The 16,673-nt window shown below is 42.5% G+C and overlaps 2 protein-coding genes and 1 pseudogene across 3 annotated transcripts; all 3 read left to right on the top strand.

The window, feature by feature from the left end:
• The first annotated feature begins 5 nt into the window (after positions 1-5).
• On the top strand, positions 6-693 carry LOC135246383 (interferon-inducible GTPase 5-like; annotated as a pseudogene).
• A 114-nt stretch (positions 694-807) lies between these two features.
• Positions 808-12,538, top strand: LOC135246384 (B-cell receptor CD22-like). The gene is made up of 6 exons (XM_064319860.1): positions 808-1,285; positions 7,707-7,776; positions 8,097-8,453; positions 9,312-9,590; positions 10,437-10,703; positions 10,910-12,538. The coding sequence occupies exons 2-6, from the start codon at positions 7,737-7,739 to the stop codon at positions 11,236-11,238; spliced, it is 1,272 nt and encodes a 423-aa protein (XP_064175930.1). The 5' UTR covers positions 808-1,285; positions 7,707-7,736; the 3' UTR covers positions 11,239-12,538.
• Positions 12,404-16,215, top strand: LOC135246385 (uncharacterized). 2 transcript variants are annotated; one of them, XM_064319862.1, is made up of 3 exons: positions 12,404-12,537; positions 13,769-13,838; positions 15,401-16,215. In XM_064319862.1, exons 1-3 carry the CDS (start codon positions 12,500-12,502, stop codon positions 15,959-15,961), a joined length of 669 nt encoding a protein of 222 aa, XP_064175932.1. In that variant the 5' UTR covers positions 12,404-12,499; the 3' UTR covers positions 15,962-16,215. The 2 variants fall into 2 exon arrangements, with proteins under 2 accessions (XP_064175932.1, XP_064175931.1); XM_064319861.1 differs by having other exon boundaries at positions 15,398-16,215.
• The last annotated feature ends 458 nt before the right edge of the window (positions 16,216-16,673 follow it).

Genomic DNA, 16,673 nt, shown 5'->3' with positions numbered 1-16,673 from the left:
GGCGGAAAGCCAGCCAGGAGGCGTTGGGGTCGGAGAGCCTGGCTTCCCCGAGAGACTTCCTGGTACGTGGCACCGTCTTGGAGACCCTGGACTTCCCCAAACTCCTGGAGGAAATGTGACGGGACATCCCGGAGGTCAAGGCTGCCGCCCTCCTCCTGGCCCTTCCGGCCCTGTCCGTCGCCGTGGTGACCAGAAAGCGGGACGCCCCCAAGGCGCTGGTGTGGGCGGCGGCCTCTCTCTCGGGCGGCGTTTCGGCCATCCCCGTGCCCCTGGTGTCCTCCGCGGTGGACGCCGGAGTGGGGGCACGGATCCTGAGCAAGGTGCGCGACTCGCTGGGCCCGGACGACGCGCTGCTGGAGGGGCTGGCCCGCCGACGGGGGCGGGATGGGGTGCGGCTCAAGGCCCTGCGCGCCTGCCCCCTCTCCCGGGAGGTCACCAAGGGTGCCGTGAAGAAGCTGCTGGCAGCCGCAGAGAAGCAGAAGCCCACCGGTGCCCGCGTGGTGGAGATGGCGCTGCCCGTGACCGCCAAGTCCGCCAGCCGCTCCTTCACCACCATGTTCCTGGCGCTCAATGGCGCCATCAACGACATGGCCGCCGATGCGGAAAGGGTGGTGGCGGCTGCAGTCGGGGGGGCAGATTGAGGAACTGAACTCTTTGCGACCAATTTAAAAAAATTTAAAAAAACCGGAGGTGGCCTAATCCTTTTCGGCCTGTACTGTACATGCTGCATTACGCATTTGCATTAATTTCATATTTTTGTTTGTTAAATTTCTTGCACCGTGAACATTACATCAGACATAAGAAAGCTCTTTAAAAAAAAAAAAGTGCAAAATGACCAGAAGTGATATTTCATGGTAACGCTTGCTGAACTTGGCTTCGTTGTTATTATTATCACTTGCTGCATTAGGTCCTGAGTGACGATACGTTGGTTCTGCGCATGAACTCATTGCAAATATCTAAAAAGAGTCTTCTTTTTCTCCCTTCTTTTCGTGAAAAAGTCGGTTCCCAGTAACAGCTGCAGAAGACTATTTAAAACAGAGTAGGGGGAAGTACAAACATACAGAATTGAATGAGAAAGAAAGATAATGACACTTCCCTCTGCCGTCGTCTGCAGGAAACAGGTTCTTTTTTTTTTTCTTTTGACAGTGAATTGTGAAAATGCACTACCGAGAAGGGGAGTTCTGTTTGTGTGTATTTTTAAGTTTCAGTCGTTTTACGATAAGGACATAGTACATGCAGATTAACTGTAGCTGATTTCTAATCCTCTGTCACATCCAACTTGTAGGTAAGCAGCCACTTTTACAATTCTTTCATGGGTAAATTATTTCCACCATTTCTGTTTCTGATGGGGTTGTGTCTCTACCCCCCTCCAGGTACAGGTATCAATGCCATTGCTACAACAGTTATTAACATTTAATTTGAATGTTTGTTTGTTTAGTAGCTTTTGTCTGTACTCTGCCTTGTTTCTGGTCTGGGAAAACAAATAGCAAGTGTTATCGCTTTAAATAGAAATTGGCTGCTATTGTGGCCTTTTGAGTTCAAAATAGAGGTGCAATGATCTAAATAATTTAGTAATTCCATTCAGGAAAGATATGCACTCAAGGTTTTCAGTCAAATATTGTTACTCAAAAATATTAAACCGTACTGTACATATTAATATTTCAGCAAATTACTAGTGGAGATTCTGTGGAGATATGATGTGCTTTTGACTCAAATCCTGTGTGGATCCCTGCTTGTACAACACATCCTTGCGTAAGATGTTTATTTTATTCAGATGCTGATATTTCTGGGTGTAATAGGAAAGAGTAGGCTGCGTAGATTGATCACAACATAGAATGGTGTCTTGGACTGCAATTAATTAAATAATGCTGTTTTTTTTAATAAGCTGCAGTCTGCATTAACTGTGTTTATTTAACCAGCTTAGTCTCATTGAGATTAGAAATCTCTTTTTCAAGAGAGACCTGGCCAAGAAAGCAGCAGTCGATTACAGACACAACAAAATTTCAACATTTAACATACGATAAAAACAGACAAACAGCAATGTTCAAAGTTTCACAATCTGGTTAACATGAGTAATCTGTAGTGCAACTAAGGGTCAAAACAATTACAAGTTTCACTTTCCTCCATAACCTTAAGCCTTTTTTAAAAATCATTTAATGATAAAAGCTCCTGTAAATGAAGTTCTTTCTGGAGCTCATTCCACGCAGAAGGAGCTGAAAACCGGAATGCTTTTTTGCCAGCCTCAGTACGAACCTTTGGCACAGACAATAAAACACTGTTTTGTGAGCGAAGTCGGTATTTTCCATTAGTCTGCTGGACAATGTACATGCAAAGGTAAGATGGAAGCAATTTCAATATGGCCTTGTAAATGAAAATATACCAGTGACACAGCCTACGCAATGCCAAGGAGGGCCAGCCCACTCTTCTATAAAGAATACAGTGATGTGTCAAAAATTTGTAATTTGTGACAAACCTCAGTGCCCCATGATACACCATGTCCAACCGACGCAATGACGCTAAAGGTGCATGCATATATAAAAAGTCTCCATTGTCTATTACCGGTAAGAAAGCAGTTGAGACTAGCCTCTGTCTCACCTGTCAGAAAAACAGGACTTGTTTCTAAAATAAAAACCCAGCTTAAGCCTAAGCTTTTTTACAAGGGAATCTATATGAAACTTAAAAGTGAGACCATCATCTAATAAAAAACCCAGGTACTTATAAGTTGTCACCCTTTCAATTGGTTTATTCTGTGTGGTAACGATACAAGGTAATGTCTGCGGCTCTATCTTTGACCTAGTGAAGAGCATCAACTTGGTTTTATCAACATTTAAAATAAGCTTCAGCTGATAAAGCTGAGCCTGTATGGTATTAAAAGCAGACTGTAGGTCTTCAAAAGCCTTTTTTACTGTTTCTGCATAAGAGTAGATGACTGTGTCATCTGCATAAAAATGAAAACTGGCATTTGACACGTGTTTGCCAATATTGTTTAAATAAATCGTAAATAGGTCCTAGGACTTAGCCCTTTGGCACCTCATTCTGTACAGTTAAAACACCAGATGTCTTTCCATCGAACTGGATGCACTGTGTTCTATCTAAGAGGTAGCTTCTGAACCAGGAAACTGCCTGGTCAGAAAATCTTATATTGACTAATCTTTGTAGCATGATGTCATGATCTACAGTGTCAAATGCCTTTGACAGGTCAATAAAAAGGGTGACACAGTGTTGCTTCTTATCCAGCGCACAGATAACATCATTAACCACTTTAATAGCTGCAGTAGTAGTGCTATGCTGTTTTCTAAAACCTGATTGGCACACAGCTAAAATATTGTTGTTGCTTAAAAATCCCTTGATCTGATCACACACCAGTGTTTCCAATACCTTTGCCAGAATTGAAATCTTAGAAATAGGCCTGTAGTTATCTAGATTTGAGGATCCCCTCCTTTAAACAGGGCCAAAACAAAGGCAGATTTCCATACACTGGGGATAACATTCAATTCAAGAGTGAGATTAAAGAGATATGTTCGGGGCTCAGCAATAAAATCAGAAGAAAGTTTCAATAGATAAGGATCCAAGTTGTCAGGACCAGCTGCTTTTTTGTGTCTATGCCTTTAAGCGCTTTGTGTACTTCTGGTAGAGAAAAAGGGGAAAAACAAAAACTTTGTCCCATTCTCTTATTTACAACGGCATCAGTAAATGGCTGATTACCTGATGTAGCCTTAAACAGAAAACCAGAGGAAACAAAATGTTTGTTGAAACAGTTGAGCATTTCAGCTCTATCAGTGACCTTATCAACATCCTTTATAATACATGACGGCAGTTCATAATTACAGTTTCTACTCAGGGATTTGATTACTTTCCAAAATTTGAAAGGGTTGTTTAAATTTTTAGTTGTGGTTGATACAAAGTAGTCAGATTTTAGCTTCTTAACTAAACGTGTACACTTATTCCTCAGAAACCTAAATATTAGCCAATCTGACTCTGAACCTGTTCTCCTAGCAGTAGCCCAAGCTTGGTTTCTCATGTGTAATTGCTTAGACAACTCATCAGAAAACCAAGGATTTTCCCTACCTTCAATCCTGTAAATTCTAAAAGGAGCATGTTTGTTTGAGATTTTCAAGACATTGTCCCTAAAGGAAGTCCAAGCCATTTCAACATTTGGAATAAGACTGATCCTGCTCCAATCACAATAGTGCAGGTCATGTAAAAACGATTGTTCTGAAAAATGTTTAAAATTACGTTTTTGGAGAAAACAGCGGTTGGTTTTAGGGATCTTAGTGCAGCGTATAGCTGCAATGGCACAGTGGTCACTCAGATCATTAACAAAAATACCAGTTGCAAGATATTTGTGCGGAACATTTGTCAGGAAAAGATCAATAAGGGTCCATTTCTCTGGACATTTTTCTGATTTGGACGTGTTGGGCCACTTATTAATTGCGTTAAATTCATAAAGTCGCAGTAAGCCTTTAAATCATCAGAGATCGGTTTTAACCAATCCCAATTTAGATCTCTGACAATGACACTGTAGTTCAGCTTCGCCATGCATTTTGTGAAAGAAGACAGTATATTACTTGGAGCAGATGGAGGTCTGTAACAACCAACCACAGTAATGAAGACGTCTTTCGACACCTCTACTCTTAGAGCAAGCATTTCAAATTGTTTGCACGCGGACTCTGACAGCAGTACACTCGTACGGAAATTGCTTTTGGCGTAAATAGCTACACCACCTCCCCTTTTGGGTCTGTCAGTGCGGAACACGTTGTAGCCATATATATAAATATCTTTATCAGGAACCGACTTGCTCAACCAAGTTTCAGATATCACAATTATATCAGCATCAGTTGATTCAACCCAAATCCTCATCAGGTCTATTTTCGTAACTAAACTACGAACATTGGGATGGCAGGTATGCCATCCCGCCAAGTTACGCCTTGGCGGGGGCATGCCCCATACCTATACAGAACCAAGAGTTTGGCACTTTTCAGGGTTCCCCACAGAAATAACCACAACAGCCACAGACACTCAGCCCTTAAAAACATTTAATTCTGTACATTCTCACCCCATTTCAACTTTTTTGTGTATGTAATAAAAGGGAAAGTTTTATGTTATCTTCCAGATTCAGTATTTAATAATCATTACTTAGCTTAAAATAATATTTAAAATAACCTTGATCTTTATTCCAACATCTGACATGCAGCATTCTCAGTCTACTTCATACTCAACCTAATTTCACTCCGCTATTGTAGCTATTGTAGATCCATTCCTTATCCACTACTCTGGGAGTAGAGGAAGGAATGGATCTACAATAGTTTATTTTTCATTAGAAATTGTGTTGTGGATTGTATTATAGCTATGGTCCTACAGTTGTACTGTTTGTCCACTAGGGAGTACTACCACCATCTAGTGGACAAACAGTTCAACTGTAGGACATTACATTACATTACATTACAGGCATTTGGCAGACGCTCTTATCCAGAGCGACGTACAACAAAGTGTATAACCATAACCAGGAACAAGTATGACGAAACCCCTAGAGAGAAGTACCGGTCCAAGTACAGGGAACAACCGCATAGTTCAACCTGGACCCTGGTGGTTAAACTGATTAACACTAACAACGAGAACGGCAACAACGCAATCTATAGAAAAATAAAAATAAATAAAAATACAAGTAGTCGTTAAGACTGGCGCATCAACTAAGTCACCTATTAAACAGCTGCCTAGTTACAACCCTAAGTTTAGTCATTTACAGGGGGGGAAGGGATGGGGAGAGGTGCAGCCTGAAGAGGTGGGTCTTCAGTCGTCGTTTGAAAAGGGTCACAGTCTCAGCTGTTCTGACCTCCACAGGGAGGTCATTCCACCATCGTGGGGCCAGAACAGAGAGGAGACGTGTTCTGGAAGTGCAGGTGCGAAGAGGGGGAGGTGCTAGGCGTCCTGAGGTAGCAGAACGGAGGGATCTGGCTGGCATGTAGGGTTTGAATATCTTTTGAAGGTATGCTGGGGCTGATCCCTTGACTGCCTGGTATGCTAGAACCAATGTTTTGAATTTGATGCGAGCTATAACAGGCAGCCAGTGGAGGGTAGTGAGCAGGGGAGTTACGTGGGAGTGTCTGGGGAGGTTGAAGACCAGACGAGCCGCAGCATTCTGAATGAGCTGCAGGGGTCTGGTGGCAGATGCCGGTAGTCCAGCCAGAAGAGAGTTGCAGTAGTCCAGGCGGGATAGAACCATTGCTTGGACCAGGAGCTGGGTTGAGTAGGTGGTGAGAAAGGGGCGGATTCTGCGGATGTTGTATAGGAAAAATCTGCATGCCCGGGTTACTGCTGCAATGTTGTTGGAGAGGGACAGCCTGTTGTCCATCATCACTCCGAGATTCTTGGCGCAGGGTGATGATGTCACTACGGTGTCCCCTAAGGAAATGGAAAAGTCGAGGAGGGGAGAGGATAGAGCAGGAATAAAGATTAGCTCCGTCTTTCCCGGGTTGAGCTTCAGGTGGTGATTGTCCATCCAGCTCTGTATGTCCCTCAGGCAAGCGGAGATGCGGGCGGGGACCTGTGTGTCCGATGGGGAGAAGGAGAGAAAGAGTTGCGTGTCGTCGGCATAGGAATGATAGGACAAGCCATGGGCAGATATTACAGGGCCAAGGGATCTGGTGTACGGACCATAGCTATAATGCAAACCACAACACAACTTTTAATGAAAAATAAACTATTGTCAATAAAAAAACACTAAAGTCCATTACGCAGTAGGAGGGATGCACAGCTGTTAAATAAAGTTTGAATTAATGAATGTTAGAAAAGTGTGCCTTGTTACTTTAAGGAGCACTGTGGGATTTGTTTTGATGCCAGTCATGCAGTGAATTTGGACAACTGTTCAACACTGTTCAGGGCACTGAAATGACATCATTTGAGTACACTGCTCTGTATCGAGTGTACCTGGATGATGTCACTTCCAGCGCACTGAACAGTGCACAGTATGCACGACCGAACAGGCCCTAGGTGGCCGTAGGGGGAGGGGGGCCTTGGAAAATGTTGAAGCCCCTGGGCCCATAATGTCTTAATGCAGCCCTGGCCATGGAGAATGTTGACCATGGAACAGGGGCTGGGAGATGATGGCCTAGCAGATCAGAACAACTCCAGGGAGAGGCGCTGAAGCCACTCTTATGCCACTTACGCTGGCATTTTGAATCATATAATCCACGAGCTTTTCTTTTGCAGACTTTCTCGCGCTTCAAGGGCCCTTTAGCTAGGCCTTGTTTGGTGGTCCTGTTTTCAAGTTTGGGCAGCAAGCAAAAAATAATGCATCAAGACGAACTTTTCAACATAAAATAAAATAAAACCTATTCTTCTGCCTATAATTTAAAAATAATAGGTGTGAAAAATGAGTACAGTTAACTTACAAACTTACAAAACACTTACAAACACTGGACTGCAAACTCAGACAAAGACTGATATGCTGCCACTGATATGCTCACAACCATGCATACACAGACACACACACACACATGCGTGCACACCCATACACACGTACACACACATGTACACACGCATATGCAAGCACATACAGGCACACACCCATGCATGCATGCCAACACATGCACACACATCTCCACACACATACATACACACATGCATGCATATACACACACAGACATAGACACACACACACACACACACACACGTCATAAGTGGGTTCACAGTGTCTTCTTTTCCAGATTTCTCACACTGATAAAGGAAGGTTCATCATGATCTCTTTCTGGGCCATGGTCCTCTTTCTGATTGGTGGTATGTACCTGCTACGACATCCCTGTCCCTGCACGTTTCGTTATGCCCTTATCTCTGTCACTGACACACTTCACTCGTAAGCATTTTTCCCCGGTAGAAATCGGTCCTTGTTACTGTACGCATGACGATCAGCATAGCAACCACGGTTTTACGAATGAACACAATGTTAACTTCTGAGGATTATCTTTCTGCTGCAATCCAACAGTGCATTATTAAGAACAGAAAAATACACTTTGTGGGTGGTACGACTGCTCTAATGGTTCCTATTTCTCTCTCTCTCGCTCTCTCTCTCTCTCTCTCTCTCTCTTTTCTACCGTAAGACTCTGCTTGCAGTTCCAGTAAGATGATGGCCAAAGAGGGCTCCTGTGTGACGGTCAACTTAACTCTGTCCGATATAGGGAATTCTGGGTACATTGTTTGGTTGAAGGACGCCGTGTGGAATGACACGGCAGCGGATTTTGACGGCACAATCGTGCACAGCCTCAAACCTGACAAACCCGCCGCGAGTGAATTCGAAAACAGAGTGTCTGTGTGTTCCACTGGGGATTTATACAAATTGACCATCAGTAACCTGAGACTGAATGACAGCGGAAAGTACATGGTTAGATACTATGATAAAGCTGATCCTCCTTACAAACTGAAAAAGAGCAGCGCTGAAATGAGTCTTGAGGTTCAGAGTAAGTTCTTTTGCAATGATATATAATATATATATATCCAGTAGTTGTCTAATTTTCTACTGTATGAAAAGTATTTGTCTGGTATTGGATTTATGATTTAAGCTGCAGTCATTACAAAGATGCACAACCAGCAATCCTGAAGAAGCATGCTTCAGTTACCAACAGTGATGTATTTGTAAGGAATCTGTGTGCAATATGAATGCTGATAGCTGTTGTCCCTTAACCTGCTACTGGCAAAACTGCCAGCATTGCCATCATGAGTAGTATGCCAGATATAGGATTGATGATTTAAAACAGTTTAGAAACATTTCAGATATTCACAGCTTGAAAGCCTGAAGGAACATACTTCAAGGTTACCCACAGTAATGCTTTTGCTTATATTTGCAGATGGCTGCTGTGTAATTAAACTGGTTTGGTCTTATTTCGTTCTGGGCTCACTTAAACACAGTTATCATCTCATTATCACCATGAGCATCTGCATTTATGTATTTCATGAGGGACTGTGTACAATTAATCACATTCACAATGGTCGTACGAGCCAGCCAAGAGACCACACGTTGCTTTACAATGATAGGCCCCAGAGCAGAGGGGGCTGCACGCTTTCCTCAGACAAAGAAGCCCAGAACATGACAAAATAAGTCTTTAGGCAACTAAATAAATCCATCACAGATTAACACATGATGATGAAACTGATGATAATCATCATCATCATCATCATCATCATCATAACAATCTTCTTCATCATAATCATCATCATCCTCATCTTAATCATCTTCATCATCATATTCATGATCATAATCATCATCATCATCACCGTCTTCATCATCATAACGATCTTCCCCTGTCGAACCTCTGCAGAGAACCCTTGCCAGGTCAGCGTAACAGGGCCGGAGCTGGTCCAGATGGGGGCGGAGGTGATTTTGCGCTGCTCCACCGTGGGGCCCTGCCAGAACAGCCCCGAGTGGCGTAGGTCGGGGTCAGGCCCGGCCTCCAGTGAAGTCTCCAACACCCAGGGTGCGAAAACAGCCCAGCTGCGCTTCAAAGCGGACTGGTCACATGACGGGGTGGAGTTCTCCTGTTGGCCGTCGCCGAGCAACGACGCGTGCGCCTCCAGAAACATCACGCTGGCCGTGGAATGTAAGCCGCGCAGTTTTAATTTTTATTGTTTTACCTGCGGACACTGCAATCTTCATATCAGAGACACCGAAGCTACGTTTTACACATAACTGATATCTGAATTACCCACAATGCTGTTGATCCAGTCTCTGTGCATTTTTTTCCATAGTTTACAGAAAGCTTTCTTCTTTCTTTATTTATTTATTTATTTATTTAGGATCCCCATTAGCAATACACAGTGTGCAGCTAATATCCCTTGTGTTCTGCATGATACATTTATTACGAAAAATGGCAACCTGTCATGTCTGTCCAGGGCTGCCCTGTATGTGCCAAAAATGTCATGTCCCTTATGTGACACCCATTGAGTATGACCTCGTGTCCCTGTATGTCCCACAAAGTTTTACCTGCTGTCAATTTGTTCCTGAAAAAAGCAGGTGACTGAAAAGCCAAATCTGGTATGTGGTGCTTTTATTGAATATGAGCCACCAAATCCGGGGTGCTCTATAGATCCGGCAGGAAACAAAATTGACTCAGTTTGACATTGTGTGCTGTGGGTCAACAGAAATCCTACCGTTAGTGTGTAGCTAGTTGTTGATTAAGGCATGCAACCAGTTTATTTTGTTTGTTTAGCACTAGCTCCTGTAAACATAGTGGAACAGTGAATATTTACAGTAGTATAGTCCAAAAAAACATGAAAAAACCTTGTAAAAGACAATTGATTATCCGTTGATTAAGTAAGTTCTGATTTATTAAGAACTTATTGACTCAAAAGCATTGATTAAATCCAGTGGAACAGCACATAATGCATCTGTAAGCACCCTGAAACGATCTGCAAATCACCACAGACAAATCTGCGCTCTTATTTAGATGCTCCAAAAGAGGTCAGGATAACGGCGAGCAGGACATTGGAGGGGATCCATGAAGGAGCTGCAGTCAACCTGACCTGCGAGGTCCAGAGCAGCAATCCAAGCGAGCGGTCATACTCCTGGTACAGAAACCACACCGTCCTGCTCGAAACTGGCCAAGTACTCCGTTTCCCGGCCGTACGACCCAAGGACAGAGGCTCTTACCACTGCCAAGCCTTAAACTCCGTGGCCTCGGAGGATTCCCCGGAGGTTACGATCACCGTTCACTGTGAGTCCGCCGCTGCTGCTCATGTCATGCTCAGTGGAACGGCGGCGACATGGAGACACGAGAACACGAGAACTCGAGAACGCAAGAACACGAGAGTGTTTCGATGTCGAGCGCAGGCCGTCCAGCCCAGGATCGGCCTGTTCATGTCGTCCTGCCTAGCCAGTATATTTGGTAAACAAATAATGTATTCCCTTTTTTTCCCCCAGATGGACCCAGAGGCACAAAGATTAAGGCCAGCTGTTGTGAGGGAGGGGTGAAGGCCGGCAAAAGCCTGACCCTCACCTGCGAGACCGACGCCCGTCCTGAACCTGGCTACACCTGGTTCCGCACAATTACAGAGCCGGGTGGAGAGAGGGGTCCAGGAACGACCGAGGTTCCTGTCCCTTCTAATGGACGGTCTGGCGGGCAATACCTCAGATTCTCGCTCATCAGTGCAGGCGACGCCGGGGAATACACGTGCCAGGCCAAGAACATCATCAGCGCTCAAAAATCCACCGCTCTCCGTGTAGACGTCCTGTGTGAGTGCTGTATTTAGAGTCCCAGTGCTCTCTGTGTAAACGTCCTGTGTGAGTGCTGTATTTAGAGTCCCAGTGCTCTCTGTGTAGACGTCCTGTGTGAGTGCTGTATTTAGAGTCCCAGTGCTCTCCGTGTAGACGTCCTGTGTGAGTGCTGTATTTAGAGTCCCAGCGCATTGTGAATACTCTGCCTGTGACTGTTATCGATCTGTGATTTACTGTTGGAGTGTCTGTGATTCACCGCTATGGTCTGTGACCCACAGTCACAGCGAATGTCTGTGATTCATTGTCACCGTAGTTGTCTGTGCTCTCCAATCGCCAATCACCCTCTGCTCTTACTCTTCAACTGTTTTTTCCACAGCAACAGATATAAAAGCAGTGCTTTTAACCATTAGACCTCCAACACTAGAAAGCCAGATTAGCACTTCAAGTTGTTTCTCAGAGGACTCACATCAAGCAGAAAGCACAATAATTTTATTGGATTTTCTCGATTATGTTAAATTGCCAGGTGGTAGTTCAATATAATGGGCAATGAACTGGTCTTGCAAACTAAAGGTTGCGGGTTTGATTCATGGGCGGGGCACTGCATTGTACCCTTGAGCAGTGTACTTACTCAACTGCTTCAGTATTTATCCAGATATATGAATAGGTACAATGTAAAAAAGCCAAAGTTGAGTAACTTTCTTTGAATAAGGATGTCTGCTAAATGCCCATGGGAAAAAAATGTAAAATGATTTGAAAGGCTAACTTTTCTCCTAAGATCTAAATCTAATGATTTTTCCATTTTTCTATACTCTGTACATGACTACAAAAAAAACCAGTACAAACTATTTTTTGGCATCATGGGTCTAGCTATGTCAATTAGTTGTGTTTCTCCATATTACATTACATTACAATTACAGGCATTTAGCAGATGCTCTTATCCAGAGCGGCGTACAACAAGTGCATATATTCCATATATATTCCAAGGTAATTTTGATCATGAGTGAGGGAAGAAATATGACAATGCTTGGGATCATTAGCAATAGAGAAGTTTGCTACACTGCCTTTTAAAAAACAAATATTTTTATTTCAGATCCTCCTAAGAACACCTCAGTGTCAGTCAGCCCCTCTCGATCAGTGTTAGCGGGCAGCTCTGTGACTCTGACCTGCAGCAGTAATGCCAACCCAGCAGTATATGTATTTTTTGAAGTCTGTTTTTCGGTATGTAACTGACATGTCCTTCATACAGGTTTTGACATTGCCTCACTGCTGATTGGTGCAGGTGCCAGTGCTGGTGCCATGATGATGATATGCCTCATAATGCAGCTCATTCTAAAGTAAGAGAAACTGGGGCCTATAAAGTCAGTGTCAGTGTAAAGGGGAATTTCACTGTAATTCCATGTTATTGTATTATATTACTCAACCCCACTGCTGCTGTCATCATTTTTAAACTGAGCTCATGTAGATGTGTCCCTGTCCCACATCCAGAACACGCCTCTAAAACTCCACGTGTTGCTATGACACAAAGAGTGAATGTGGCAGCTTGGCTCAGAAATTGAGAGGTACTTTCAGGAGAATGGAAATTCACGACCTGAAGAATCAAAATATTGTAACTGGCACTTTTCAAGTCAAACCATATTATCAGTGGGCAAATCCATGTAAACAATTTGTATTCTGTATTGTGCAGAAGGGAAGGCAGTTCACACAGCAAGGTGTGTGTTCAGAAGTCCCACAGAGGGGCAGTCCCTCTGAGCATTTTTAACGTTTGTATCACATCACATGGTGTTTCAGGTTCAGCTTAGCCAATCATCATTTGTTTTATGTTCACTGTTCTCCTAAATCAGGTTAACAGGGTTTTACTGCTGGAAAGAGAGAGAGCACCCCCCCCCCCCCCTCAGCAATTATGAACTATGGGCAATATTGATTTATTACTGATCAGTCATATTAATAAAAAATATGAACATCAAAAAAACGTTAACATTTGAAATCCAGCATAGCATTAAAATTTGATGTTCGTGGAAAGTTCCCCTTTAACCTTGGGGTGGAATCTATCAAGGATATTTGATTCAATAAGATTGAAGGTCATATATTGGGAAGAAAACTGCAAAAGGGAACATACTTATGATTTGAGAGGGCGGGGTGGAGGGTGTGTTTGTGAATGATGTGTTGGTAATCCAATCTGTAACTGAAATACCTTTAGAGGGATAAGATGACTGTGTTTCTCCTAAAAGCAAACAGATGAGCTCCAACCCTAACCCAATCACAGAGTGTGTTGGTAACAACCAACAGAACAAAACAAATAGAGATTGGTGGATGCTTTCTGGCTACTTTGGTAACCCTAACCCTAAACCCAACCCTCAGCTGAGGGAGGGACGCTACAGACCATTCCAGTTTGGTTTTGATTTGTTGGTTTGTGCTACTTTGCAAAAGTGCTGCCCCCACATGATGGTGAAATGCAATTTCCAACGTATGGGCAGTAGAAAAACAGGACTAAATGTTACATTGATCTCTGCAGTGATTATAATGAAAGTCGGGTGTGCATCAGCAGAATCTGTGTGCTATTCCCAGGAAGAAGAGACACAGCCAGCGCTCTGAAAGTAGAATGAAGGACAGCGAAGGGATCATACTGTCAGATGGGGTAAGTCTGAGACAACATTCATGTGCACACATACACACACCTATACACTTACTTTTTGGAGACATTCACCAGAGATCTTTCTTTCCACATCTGAAAGCATATTCAGTATGCATAAAGCCTTAGTGGAAACTGAGATGAGGATACCAATAGTACTGGAATAATTATTAAAACATTAACTAAACAAGGCAGCCGCACCTAATGGTATGTATCTAAAAGTACACAAACAGCTAGAGCTGATCATCTATAAACCACAGACAGGTTTTATCTTATGTATAAGAAGCATTTTAAGTGCTTGCCATGGTATTTGCCAGGGAAATGTATGCCTAACAAATTTCTATTGGGGAGCTACAAAGTGTTTTAATTCTAATAAGACATACCAAAAATAATTTGATAAGTATATCACGAGTAAAATTGTAATATATGTATTGTTTTTTGATTTGTAATGCTTATTATATAAACTTACATTTTTTGGTTAAACTTGTTATTACTGTTCCCTTACATATACCTGTCAGCTGAGGGAGAATGACATTTCAAAGATGTATACATTTTTGCTGGGGTTTGAGTATGTTCATTTTCAAACTTTCATCTGAGTGTATTCTTCTGATAATCCAGTCAGGATGGGAAACTGGTGGCACAGTCACTGCAGCTGTCTCTGTGCCTCAAACTTTTTCAAGAAAGAGGACAAGTGTAGTTCTCAAGAGCTCTGACAGAGATTGCGGTTTGATAATGTTACTGTACTCCACTTGAGCCAGGCTACTGCACTGGGTGAAAGAGCAAGAGGAAATGCACAAGGGAGAGAAGGAGGAAGGAGGTTTTTGACCGAATATCAAAAGAAAGAGCAGAGAAAAAGAGAAATAACCAAATGTTGTCTCTGTATCCTAGCACAGTCATGTTTCGCCTATTATTTAATGATTAATTATGCAATGATATATTAGATAATAACTGTAACTGATACCTTTATAAGTACCACAAGCAACGAGCACTTTATAACACAGGTAACACATTAACACCATCATTATTTCAGAATAATTTTATACAATGCAAGAAAATGTGTATGTATAAATAGGAATAATAATAATAAAAGGAACACAAAAAATTGATTTCATACATGGATGAATTAATTAATATTTCAAAGAGCTTTAACTAATTTCTTTAATTTACAGAAAAGATATTTGTTGACCTGTAAAAATGGCAGAATTAGTCAGTGTGAATGATATTTAAAATGTTGCTACTCCACATGCTCATAGCTTTACCATTAGATGAAAATGAAATGTATCACAACAAGGTTTTGTTTTTTACATTCATTATGAATGCAAGAATGAATTAACACTGTGAAGCAGGACAGTTTTCTTTTAGTTTTGTTTTCATAAGCATTGGGAGACATTATTTTTCTTAACTTTGTGAGTGAAGAATCTTAAAGATGACATCTCTTCCTTATTCTCTGGCTGTTTCTCAACACAGTTTTTGCAGCTGCCCTGTCATTTTCTTCAAATGGCTGTGTCCCAATGTTGACGTTTCACAAATTCGCACCTTTCTTTTTCTTTTGAACTCTTGATCAGAAGGCCGCTCAAGATGAGGAATCGATCTACGCCAACAAGACCATGCTGTCGGAGGCGGGTGCGGTGGAAAAGGCGGACGAGGCCGCCCCGCACTATGCCACCGTGGATTTCTCCAAACTTCACGGCACGGGTGGGGAACACGGAACGGGCATCGTCCGGGGCACTTCCAAACAGACGTCCGACTACGCCGTGATCCGACACAAATCCAGGGAAGAGAGAGAAGGAGGAGAGGAAGAAGGTGAGGAGGCAAAGGAGGAGGTGGAGAAGGAGGGCCAGGCTGAGCTGGGCACAGAGAGGGAGTGGGCCGAGGCGAGGGGCGAGAAGGAGGAGGAGCCCACCTACGGGAACATCTGCCCCTCCAGGCCCACTAAGAGGGCACGGCAGGGACTGCAGCAGCCACCCGGGAACCCTGCTGCAGAGGAGGAGCAGGAGGAGCAGTGCCAGGAGGAGAACTCAGCAGGAGGCCAGGAGAACATGTACGTGGATGCCATGAGCCCCCTGATGGAGGGTAACGGAAAGGGAACAGAGGAGTGTGAGTACGCCGTGGTCAGGAAGCCAAAATAAGTCACCATGGAGATAGGCCAACTCATCACACCACGCTGCACTCTCATAATGCCAAGATATTGCTTTACAGCACGATACATAACGTGCGTTATGTTGCAGTACAGATGTTACATTACAGTGTCATACTGAAGTACAGTAACTTATGGGGTACCAAATGCAACATAAAGCTATTATTTTACCATGCATTTTCTTCTGCATTTAACTGAAATATCCCTATTTCTCTCAGATTTAATGGAAAAAGTCTTACATTTATTGTTTTTGAATTGACAGGTGTAAATATTTATGTGGTCCCGAATTGATATAAAGGCAAATGTTTATTAATAAGGGTTTTTATTTTACATTTTGCTATTCTATAACAATTTAGCTAAATCTTTTAATTACATTGTATGAGATATGTTAGCTAAAGATTTTGCTTAACGTTACAAAACCTTTTGTTAAATTGTAACAAATATTTAATTAAAATTTAAAATGAAAAACTATTTTTTTCAAAATGAAACTGTGATACATTGACTAAATGTATGAAACATTCAGCTAAATATTTAGCTGAATGTATAACACCCTTTAATGTACAAAACTTAAAGCTAAATATTTAACTAAATGTATAAAACATTTAGCTAAACATACGAGACTTTTAGCTGAATGTATAAAGCATGAAATATTTGAAGTATGAAACATTTGCTGACTATTTGAAACATTTATAATGGTATAAAAC

Source organism: Anguilla rostrata, unplaced genomic scaffold, assembly GCF_018555375.3.
Source record: "Anguilla rostrata isolate EN2019 unplaced genomic scaffold, ASM1855537v3 scaf0241, whole genome shotgun sequence".
Taxonomy (NCBI): Eukaryota; Metazoa; Chordata; class Actinopteri; order Anguilliformes; family Anguillidae; genus Anguilla; species Anguilla rostrata.
Note: the sequence above shows the minus strand (reverse complement) of the source record. Positions and strands in the feature narration are given on the sequence as shown.